Source organism: Mauremys mutica, chromosome 1, assembly GCF_020497125.1.
Source record: "Mauremys mutica isolate MM-2020 ecotype Southern chromosome 1, ASM2049712v1, whole genome shotgun sequence".
Classification (NCBI taxonomy): Eukaryota; Metazoa; Chordata; order Testudines; family Geoemydidae; genus Mauremys; species Mauremys mutica.
The window spans coordinates 360911606-360923774 of NC_059072.1; the positions used below are offsets into that span (position 1 = coordinate 360911606).

The 12169-nt window shown below is 45.4% G+C and overlaps 1 protein-coding gene across 1 annotated transcript; it reads left to right on the forward strand.

Moving 5' to 3' along the window:
- The first annotated feature begins 9435 nt into the window (after window positions 1-9435).
- On the forward strand, window positions 9436-10371 carry LOC123362227 (olfactory receptor 51G2-like). Its single transcript, XM_045002626.1, has one exon. The coding sequence runs from the start codon at window positions 9436-9438 to the stop codon at window positions 10369-10371; it is 936 nt and encodes a 311-aa protein (XP_044858561.1).
- Window positions 10372-12169: the final 1798 nt, after the last annotated feature.

Consider the following 12169-nt stretch of genomic DNA (forward strand, 5'->3'; position numbering starts at 1 on the left):
AATTTACTGGGCACGTCTGAAGAGTTCTGAAATTACCTACCTAAAAAAAATAATAAAATGAGATTAGATTATATTTAAGGAGAAATCTCTGTGCTCTCAGTGCAAATCTACAGACTCCCAGAGCTCAAGGTGAAAGCGCGGGACACATCATAATAGTGCCGGCAATGTGAGGGGGTTCAGGGTGCCGTTTCTCACCCTTGAACTGGGGTATCAAGTGTCCCACTAGTGTCCCAGAGAAGGGGAGTGGAGAGGGAGGGACCCGGGCCCATCCTCTACTCCGGGTCTCAGCCCAGGGGCCCTAGGGATAACGGAAAATGACTTGAACTAGTGATTTTTTCCCCTGGACCACTTTCCTCTCTGGCCCTTCAGCTTGTGGGGACTTCTTGCCCTCTTTCCGCTAGGGCCAAGTTTCTCCCAACCTCTTGTCTCTGTGGAGTCCCTCTGCTCTGCACAAGCCAGGTTTTCCTTTACCTAGGGTCTTGGTCTTCCAACCTGCTACAGTACTTCTCCAAACTGCTCTCCTCCAAACTGCTCTCTTCTTCAACACCAAACCACTCTGTTTCAAATCCTTTTTTTCTGTCTGATTGAAGCAGGGGGTTATTATCAGGTGACAGGCTTCAGGTTCTCTAATTAATCTATAGCAACCTCTCTTCCCTCTAAAGGGAATAAAGCTTTCATCATCCTGGGGCTTACATATCTCCCCTCTATCACTCTCCTGCTGCCCTCTGGCCATGCTGTATCACAGAAGATAGTCACTGTCAGACTGGATCAGACTTGTAGTCCATCTATGCCAGTAGCCGATGGCCATGTCCAGATGGTGCAGAGGAAGGTTGAAGAAACCCTGCAGTAAGCAGCTATGAGATGACCTGCTCCGAGGGAATTTCCCCCTGACATCCACTAGCTAGATGTATTTTGTAGAGTAAATGCACAAGGTTTAGAGACCCTCGAAACTTTTGTCTAAAACTATCCTCCTGACTGTAATTGGATTTTCTGGTTACCCAGTTCCTCTTTGAATCCTGCTAAGCTCTTGGCCCTATTGATATCTTGTGGCTGTGAGTTCCGCAGCCTACTTGAGCACTGTATGATTTTAGCATTGTGACCTTAGAGCATAAAAACGTAAGGGTGGCCATACTGGGTCAGATGATGAAATCCAGAGACTTTGATCATCCTACAGGCTCCTCTACCTCCTCACAGGACCTGCATCCTCTCCCCATGCAACGCTCTGTAAATATTTGGAAAATTACAAGCTAACATTGACAGTTATTTCAGCTGGGCAGGGGAGGAGTTGGCATCACAAATGGGTCAATACTTCTAACACTGGTATTGCATTAATATCTCCTTGAGTGTACAAGTTACTTCAGCCATGGTCATGTAATTGGTGACAGGAGTTAATTGTATACAACCAGTATACCACTCCCCTTTCCTGCACCTCAGCTAAACTCTTTGCTGAAACACAGACAAGCTTTTATGGCTTCTCATGATTAGGATTACCAGACAGCTTGTGTGAAAAATTGGGACAGGGAGTTGGGGGGTAATTGGTGCCTCTAAAGAAAAAGCCCCAAATATCCGGACTGTCCCTATTAAATCGGGACATTTGATCTCCCTACTCATGACCTTTTGGAAAGTCTTGCACAAGTCCTGCAGAGTTATTGAGTGCATGACTCTGAATATTAGTGTTAGAAACAGCTTCTGGTCAGTTACCAGGAGACAGTATAATGAAAATGTTCACTGAAGAAAGAGTTAATTAAACAAACCCATTGCAAACAAAATTTGGAGAGCTTCTGAAACACTTTCTAAATCCAAAGCCATTAAGCAGTAAAAATTACCCCAGCTCCTTCCTGCAGAGATTCTAACAACTCTGCTTCTGGCTTTCGATATAATGAAAAGTTTTAGCATAAGATTTACACATCTGTACCCTAGTACACACATGTCAAGCACAGGGGCTGAGCCCATTCGGATCTCTTCAGCAAGCACAGTCAACCCGCAGTGTGCTGTAGCTCAGAGCCCAGTCTGAGGGTGGGAGAATGGAGGGATTTGACCCCGTGAGAGGGAAGGCTACGAGGCCTGACATCTGGCACCAGAGAGAGGGAAGAGACACTGGTAGCTCTGTAACTGTGAAGGTTATCTACAGGGCAGAAAGGCTGGTGCCCTCAGCTAATAAGGAAACAGAAATATGCCCTATCGGACCAGTTACCACAGAACAACGCAGCTCTGAATTCCTGTGTTCACAATCGAGCCAGAGAATAAAACCTTTGAAAATACATTTGCTGTTTAAATTTCCAAGAGTAAATGAACCTGAGGTGATTTGGGAACTTGTCACTGAAATTCCATGGAGTATCATCTCCCTCAGCCCCTGGCAGGATTGGGCCCAGAGCATACGGCACCTCTAGAAATGGGACCCCTTGAGAAACCCTGACTTGGGGCATCGTGGTTTAACACTCTGAGCTTGCTTTGAATGTCAGGTTTCTGTGTAGCTTGAAGCACAGGCAGATGTAGGGGAGGGGTTCCCAAGCTACCTAGCACTGCCTGCTCTCCAGCCGCATCACTGAGTCACCCCGACAGCCCAGCTGAGTCCTCTGCAGCTTCAGAGGACATCTGCAAATGGAAACAGCTTGCAGCCTTTCCTCTTCACTGTGCATTTTAAAGGTAGTGAAACCTGCCAACGTACCTAATTCCTGCTAGAAGGGGAGCCGCTGACACCAGAGGTCTTTACCTTAAAGGACAAGGAGTCATCGGAGAGGTTGCACAGGCAGCAGGCAGTGTCTGTTCAGATACGGAGGCAACTGTCTTTATGAAGCATGTCTGCACATTCCCTTGGGGGCCACTTGGCCATCAGGGAACCTCAGCTGCTTGGCTTAGTGTGCACCAGCTTTAACCCTGTGACAGCCAATGGCAAACTGCAGGAGGCCAAATCACAGGGGATGTGCGGTGATGCTACATAACTGGACTGCAGCCCAAGCCCTGCTTCAGGTTCTATTTCTGGAATTTTAGCTTCCCATCACTACTCGTATGATCCCAATTAGTCACATGGCTACCTCGGGGGCAGCCGAGTGATAACAATGATGCTGTCACAGCTGTGATCTTCCTGAAATAAAATAAAATATAATAATATTATAGGACGTGATTTCTCCCCATCAGCCCCCTGTTCTACATTACAAACTTAGGGTGCAGGCCAGGGAAGTGAAGGGAGATTCCACAAGGCTTCCTACCTGGAAATTTCCCTTAGATTGTTCCAGTAAAGGAGGACCCCCAACCTGTCCATGAGCAATGACAGCTGCTCTAGCGCTGGAGATAGACCTCCCAGCCTGCATCCAAATTTCCAACATCACCAAGTTTGGGGGTAGCTGGATCTGGGGGAGGGGGTTGTTTGGGTCCAATAGAGAAAGTAGGTATACAGAACTGGGCTTGGGTCACACCCCTTTCTACTGAGAATTTGCATGGCCTTCCTTACCCCAGCTTGTGCATGTCTCATGACTGAACATGAAGAGAGAGCGTCTGAGCTCTGCCTCACATACCAGTGACTCTGCGAGCCCATCACTGGTATGTCCGGCTATCTGTGGCATAACCCTCTTCCTTACAACAGGAGGCTCTGTAAGCCAGTGCAAAGGGAAACAGTGTCTCTTCCACTGAGCAACTGCATGACCAGAACTGTCCACTAACAATATTTTTTTACAAAGCACATCAGAAGTGGTGAGCCTGCCAAACGAGGAGAGGGGCCACCAGATGATTGAGGTGCTAAAGGAGCACACAAGGAAAATGAAGCTGTTCCATAGAGGCTAAATGAATTCTTTGCATAGATTTTCACTGCAGAGGATGTGAAGGGGATTCCCACAGATGAGCTTTTTTTTTTTTTTTGGTGACAGATCTGAGAACTACCACACATTGACGTGTTAATGGTGGAGGTTTTGGTAAATGAAACCAATTTAAGCCACCAAGACCAAATGGCAGTCACCAAAAAGTTCAGATGAAACACAAATACCAAATTGCAGAACTACTAACTGTGGTATGTGACCTATGGCTTACATAAGCCTCTGTACCAGATGCCTGGAAAATAGCCAATGTGATGCTAATTTAAAAAAAAAAAAGGGTTTTGGCATGGCAATACAGGCCAGTAAGCCTGACTTCAGTATCAGGCAAATTGGTTGAAACTATAGTAAAGAACAAAATTGTCAGACACATAGATGAACATGACTTGTTGGTGAAGAGTCAACATGGTTTTGTAAAGGGAATTCATGCCTCACCAATCTACTAGAATTCTTTGAGGTGTTTAACAAGCATGCAATCCTAGCCAGCTTGGTGGCCCATCAAGGGATATCTGCTATACAATTGGCCCATTGAGAGAAGGCAAGGGATACACCTGTGGAAAAAAAACAGTCTTCACTCTTAAGTTGTTTGCAACATGTCACAGACAGTTTATTCTCAAGCACTTGCTAGGGGGAGAGTGCGCACGGACAGGGATTCCCCCTTCCTAGGCAGATTTCCGCCAGATAAATAATTAGGGCAAGCAGTTATATCTTTTGTTGCATACAATAATGATCAACAGCCGCATCTTGTTTATACATATTCCTTCCTGATATCTTACTCAACAGTTCCTGCTACAGTCTGTGTTACATTCTTATCTAACACAAGGTCAAACAGCATCTTAGTTTTCCGACTCGTCCAGGCCCTGCCTTAAAGTCTCGAGTTATTAGAGTTAGAGTTAGCTTGATTCTTGCTCTATTCTGTTGAAAACTAAGATGTCTGCGTCCAAATTCCCTTTATCCCTTTTTCCACTTCCCACACACACCCTACTACACAACAAGGCATTCAGGGGCATACCTGTGGACAGAACTCTAAGGCTCATGTCCTGGGCAGCTTGTGTTTGGAACAAAAGAAGTCAGGGTGCATGGCAAAAGACTAAAAATCAACGGCATCTTCTCCATTTTGTTTTCACTCTGGCTTCTTGTCTTCATTGCTTCTTCTAAACTCTGAAGTAACTTTTTTACAAAAGAAGCCCTGGACAAAGGACTGAATGACCCATCTAACCTGTGAATGTTTTCCAGGGGGACTTGCAAGCCAGCAAACTCACCAATACTGTTAGGAACCTGATGGACTTTGAAGTCTTTGAATGTATGTGACTTTTTTCGCATTTAACATCTCTCTTCATATTCTTTCTTTTTTCTTTATAATAAACCTTTAGTTTTAGACACTAAAGGCAGCATGGTATTTTGGGTAAGATCCAAACTTATACTGACTTGGTAACGTGGCTGAGTCCTTGGGGTCAGAAGAACACCTTGTATATGTGAGCAGAGTTTCTTAAAGAACATCTCACTGTATGGACCTATGTGTTGATTGGGAGACAGAAGCTGAAATGCAATACAGGGGGCTGCGTGATTTCTTTTTTACTTCTTGACAACCAGTGTGGGGGATCAGAAGCAGTTTGTGACTGGTTGAGGAGTTTAACTTTAGTGTTACCCACCAGTCTTGGGAGCATCTGCTCTCCCTTTTGTAGCCTGCTCTGACCTTGGCATTTCCACTGAGGGCTAACCCAGAGACATGAGGTCACAATATTTATAAATGGCCTGGAAAAGGGGGTAACCAGTGAAATTTGGTAACAATGGTAAAATTTGCAGAGGATACAAAACTACTCAAAATAAAAAAATCCAAAGCAGATTACAAAGGGATCTCCCAAAACTGGGTGACTGGGCAACAAAATGGCAGATGAAATTCAGTGCTGATAAATGCAAAGTAATGCACATAACCCCAACAATATATACAAAATGATGGGATCGAAATTAGCTGTTACCACTCAAGAAAGTGATCATGGAGTCATTATGGATAGTTCTCTGAAAATATCCTGTCAATGCACATTGGCAATCAAAAAGCTAATAGAATATTGGAAACCATTAGGAAGGGATAGATAATAAAACAGAAAATATCATCTGGAATACTGTGTGCAGTTCTGGTCGCTGCATCTCAAAAATATAAATATTTGAATTAGAAAAAATACAGAAAAGGTATGGGTTGCCTAGGGAGGTGGTGGAATATCCGCCCTTAGAGGTTTTTAAGACCTGGCTTGACAAAGCCCTGGCTGGGATGATTTAATTGGGTTTGGTCCTGCTTTGAGCATGTGGTTGGACTAGATGACCTCCTGAAGTCTCTTCTAACCCTAATCTTCTATGGTTTTCTGATTCTATAAATTGGAAAAAGTACAGAGAATGGCAACAAAAATGTTTACGGGTATGGAACAGCTTTCATATGAAGATACATTAAAAAGACTGGGGCTGCTCATCTTGGAAAAGAGATGGTTAAGGGGGGATATGGCAGAGGTCTATAGAATCGTGATCGTGGAGATAGTGAATAAGGACGTGTTATTTACCCCTTCACATGAACGAAGGATCACCCAATGAAGTTACTAGGCAACAGGTATTAAACAAACAAAAGGAAGTCCTTTTTCTCACAATGCACAGTCACCCTGCAAGTCTTTTCCTGGGGATCGCTCTTTTACAGAGCTAGCATAGCCACCCTAGCAGATGTCCAGGGGTGCTGAGTGTGGGAGGCAGATGAGAGGCAAGTGCTGCCATCTAGTGGTGTAGTCCTATAGCAGGAGTCACAGAGGCTCATGGGTTGAGCTAGAGCTGGGCTGGAAGACAGAGTCTCTCTCCTCCCCGCCCCCGCAACACACACACACACACAATGTTAGATCAAAACTAAAAAAATTTCCTTTCACCCATTTTTGGGGTGAGCTTTCAGAGAAAAATGGATCATTTTTCTCTGAAAGCTCAGCTGCCATGATAGTGCTTGGCTGCAGCTGCCTGGATCCCCAAGAGAAATTGGAGCCTTTTCATCTGCCTTGTCCTCATAATATAAATGAAGGTTACACTGACGGAGTCTCTGGCTGCACTCAGGGAAAGGTCGAAACCTCCTGACCAGTCTGTGGCTGGGGTATTGTGCCCATCCGCTACTGTAACCAGCCTTCCCATCTCTGTGCAGCACCCGCCACTCTGCACAAGGCCCCGTCAGCAGATCCTGCAGGCTGTGGTTGCTGTAACAGGTCCTGGTAGCACATCTCTGATGAGAGAGGGTCCTAGAGGTACAGAGATTGTGGGTGGGTGGGTGGGCTGAGCTATCAGAGGATCATGAAATCTGTGCATAACTTTGGGGATCCTTGGATCCTGGGTCCCCCTGTTATTCCTCGGGGAAAATTGTAGGACTGGAAGGGACCTCGAGAGGTCATCTAGTCTCAACCGCTGAGCTCATGGCAGGACTAAGTATTATCTAGACCATTCTTGACAGGGATTTTTCTAACATACCCTTAAAAATCTCCAGTGATGGAGATTCCACAACCTCCAAGGGCAATAACGATCCAAGAGTAATTTCCATGTATGTAGCATTGTGGACTCTCCCTTCCCTGGCCTGCACCCTTAGTTTGTCATTATTATTATTATTATTATTATTATTAATTTCAGCAAAAATGCAGCTGTGACAGCATCATCATTATCACTCAGTGTCCCCGAGGGAGCCGTGTGACTAATCAACATCACACGAACAACCTGGATTCCACGAATAGATCCTGCTCAGGGTTGGTGCTGCAGTACGGTTGGGTAGCATCACCACTCCCCCCTTGTGATTTGGCCTCCTGCATTTGTCATTGACTGTGATGAGGGTTAAAGCCGGTTCACAGGAAGCCAAGCAGTTTAGATTCCCTGATGGCCAAGTGGCCCCCAAGGGAACATGCAGGCATGCTTTATATAGACAGTTGCCTCCTATCTGAACAGATACTGTCTGCTGCCTGTGCAACCTCTCTGATGACTCCTTGTCCTTTAGGGTGAAGATCTCAGGTGTCAGCAGCTCCCCTTCTAGCAGGAATTGGGTACGTTGGCAGGTTTCACTATTTTTCAAGTGCAAACTTGAAGTGAAAAGGCTGCACGCTGTTTACATGTGTCGATGCTCTGAGCAGCAGCAGAGGACTCAGCTGGGCTGTTGGGGTGACTCAGTGATGGGGCTGAAGGGCAGGCAGCATTGAGTAGCTTGGGAACTCCTCCCTTACATCTGCTCAAGCTCCACAGTGGGCTCTTCAAGCTACAGAGAAACCTGACATTCAAAGAGAGCTCAGAGTCTTAAAACGCTGATGCCCCAAATCAGGATTTCTCCAGGGTTTCCTTTCTAGAGGTGCCATGTTCTCTGGGCCCAAGCCTGTCAGAGGCTGAGTTACTAGTTTCCAAATCACCTCAGGTTTATTTGGTCCTGGAAATTTAATCGGCAAAAGCAATTTCAAAGTCACAATGGAACAGAACCACTCATCTGTTTTTTTTCAGCAGCAAAGGGGAGTGTAATTGTGTTTGTATGTAACTTATGCCCATCATCTCGGGCCAGATAACCACAAACCCTTGCATGGGGAGAGGATGCAGGTCCTGTGAGGATGAAGAGCCGCCTGTAGGCTGACCAAACTCTCTAGATTCAGTCAACATTGGCCAGGCAAAGCGCTTCAGCTTCTCTTGGATTGATTCTTGGGGGCCAGAGTAAGGGAGAGTTAATAGAGCCTGGTTCTGATTGAATTTACACATGAAAGTCTGGCGTGTGGCTATAGATATCATTGTTATTCAATTTAGAACTTCTCCTAACAATGTATCCCTTGTGTTGCAAATAGGCAAAAGCACAATTTGGACTCTCAGTAGAGGAGAAAATTAAAAAAGGATATAAAATAAAGCAATAACATGCATTTATAAATAGCTTCAGTGCAGGACAGATAAATACAATGACCGTTTTCACCATGCACTTGCCATGTGTTTACATACATGTCATGATACAAGGGGCTACACTCAGAATTGCAGGGCCAGAAAGGGTGTGTGTGTGAAGGGTATAACAGAGTTCAAAAGAGCACTACATAAATTAATGGACGATGGATCACTTGATGATTCCCTGTTCTGTTTATTCCTTCTGGGGACCTGGCATAAGCCACTGTTGAAGACAAGATACTGGCCTAGATGGACCTTTCGTCTCACCCACTATGGCTGTCCCTATGTTTTTATGTTCTAAGGTCACAATGGTAAAATCATAAAGTGCTCAAGTAGGCTGTGGAATTCACAACCAGTTTTGATGGGGTTCTAAACCTTTCTGATTTACACTACAAAATATGTCTAACTAGTGGGTGTCAGCGGGAAACTCCCTGGGAGCACGTTAACTCATAGCAGCCTATTTCAGGGCTTCTTCCACCTCCTCCGAATCATCTAACCATGGACACTGGTTATTGGGGTAGATGGACTACAAGTCTGATCCAGCCTTACTAATCAGAACCATGTAAATCCAACAGTATATTTTTGCTTATTTTGAGCTCTGGCAGACTGTAGAGCTGCAATGAAAGCAGAATGATTTCTTCCTAAATATCATCCAATCACCTTTTATTTTTCCTTTAGGAAGGACATTTAAGAACTCCTCAGACCTGCCCAGTACATTATGTCAGATGTCAATAACACCAAATTAAATTCTGTAATATTCCTTCTCACCAGGCTACCGGGCCATGGAGACGCACATCTCTGGATTTCTGTCCCATTCTGCTTCATTTATGTTATTTCAATAGTAGGAAATTCAGTCATTCTGTTCATTATAAAAACAGATCCAAGCCTGCATGAGCCCATGTACATTTTCCTTTCCATGTTGGCCATCACAGACCTTGGCATATCGATAACAACCATTCCGACGATACTGGGCATATACTTGCTTAACTCTAGGCATATCAGCCTCAATGCATGTTTAGCCCAGCTCTTCTTCATCCACTTGCTTCAGTGCATTGAATCCTCTGTGCTGTTGTTGATGGCCCTTGACCGCTTCATTGCGATCCATAACCCTTTGAGATATGCTGCCATCTTAACCCTGCCGAGAATAGCCAAGATGGGATTGGTGGCTGTGATAAGAGCGATGGTCGTAATACTTCCACTTCCCTTTCTCCTGAAACGGTTCCAATACTGTAAAGGCAATGTTCTTTCCCATTCCTACTGCCTGCACCAGGAGGTCATGAACATGGCTTGTTCAGATATCAGAATCAACAGCATCTATGGATTGTTTACTAAACTCTTAACAATGGGGTTGGACTCGCTGCTCATCTTCCTCTCTTATGTGATGATCCTCAAAATGGTGCTGAGCATCGCATCGCACAAGGAGTGTCTGAGGGCCCTGAACACCTGCGTCTCCCACCTCTGTGTCGTCCTGCTCTTCTACACACCAGAGATCAGCTTGTCTGTGATACACAGATTTGGGAAGGGCTCTTTACCGTTACTTCAGATTCTCCTGGGCTACATCTCCTTGCTTCTCCCACCGCTGATGAACCCAATTGTGTACAGCGTGAAAAGCAAACACCTTCGTGAGAGGATAATCAGGGTGTTCATCAAGTGAAGGGTCAGTTCACCACCTGGCTCTAGTGACATGAGAGACAAATAAAATGGGCCACCTATTGCATCCTGGACCCTTACATCCGAGATGACATGAGTTACTGATCTCCACTTGTAGACAGGTTCAGACATGGTCTAAGGCTGGTGAGGGAGGACTGGACACTGTGGGAGGGAGGCCAAGGCAGGCAGCAGCATTTACAAAGTGATTGTGTTTGTGGAGACCCGGTGGATTGTTGAGATATTCACCCATAAAGAGCCGTATTGGTTGCTTTACTGACCTCACAATTCCCGTTGATAGTCAATAAAGAGAAGGGATGTGAATGCTCTTTCCCAATACACCTGGCCTGTCACTGTCCCATGTCTGGCTAAACATCCAAGGGCTATGAAAAAAGCTGCTCAGTCCACTCCCTACTGAGGCAGGGCAGAACTGCATGTGTGAGTAATGGTCTGACACAAGAGTCCTGGTAAGAGACTCAGGCCAAGGTTCCCTCCCCTTCCGCTCCATTTGTGCTGCCCCAGCACTGCAAACAGTGGAAACTGGCCTCAGCTCAGGCCCAGGGAGCTCCTATCCCAGCCCAGCCCATTCAGTGTAGGGTGAGCACCTTTTGAACAGGCAAAAGCGGGACACAGGCCGGGAGCCTGTTCCCTCGGTGACCTCACCTCCTGCCCCCCTTCTTCCACTTGGAGGTCCTACCCCCTGCTCCTCCTCTTCCACTGAGGCTCAAACCCCTGTTCAGGCCAGAAGCCAGAGCTGGGCCATGGAAAGAGTTGATCACAGAGCCAGAGCCACTGTGAGAAGCCCCGGATCGTCCAGCTGCCCTGGGCAGGGGACAGGGGGGACAAGGGAATGTGTCATCCTATGTCTCTGCCCCTCAGGTTGCAATCCCAGAGAAGATGGAGAGTCTGGGAATCCCCACAGCAGCCTGGGCTCTCGGGGTAGATGTAACCGTGCTTTTGAGGGTCACAACTGCAAATACCAAATTCAGGACAAACTGCTGAGAAATAGGGTAGATAGACCCCAAAACTGGTGATTATTCTCTAGTGAGACATACGAAACCAGAAATGGAAAATAAACTTCTGCTTCACCACACTGGCTAACAAGAAGTCATAAAAGCAGTTTCCTTAGATATTCCAGTCCTTATATCCCCATCAAAACCACTAGATTGAAAGATGTGTTGTTCTTTAAAACCAATTTAATGTAAGAACAGGTTCATTTGATCCCAAAGGACCAGCAGCACAGACAGGTCAATATAGAACTCAGATCTTACCCAAAAATCATGCTGATGCCAATCCTTTGCTAGCTATAAGCTAAAGGTTTATTTATAAAAAGCAAGCAAGAAAGAAAGATGAGAGTTAAAATTGGTTAAAGGAGTCAAATACGTACAATAAATGCAAAGTTCTTATTTCAGGTTTGTAGCAGTGATGGAATAAGCTGTAGGCTTGAGAAGTATCTGGTTGCTTCCTAATCATTGGAAGGACCTCAGTCCATTGGTTAGAATGCTCCCATTATATAAATTCATTGTCCACAGGCTTGATCAGGAAAGAGGCACAAATGGAGGTAGTTCCTTTCATAGTCTTTTACAGAGTCTGCCATGTGGAGGGAAACCCATTTTTTCAAACACAGCCCACAGCACAGCTAGTGGAAAAACACAGGTGAGAAGTTGGGGTTTGGAATCACATGGGCAAGACACATCTCCATCATAATTTTGCTTAGTCACAGCAGGAAATCATTACCTATACCCGCAAAAAGAACAGGAGTACTTGTGGCACCTTAGAGACTAACAAATTTATTTAGTATTTAG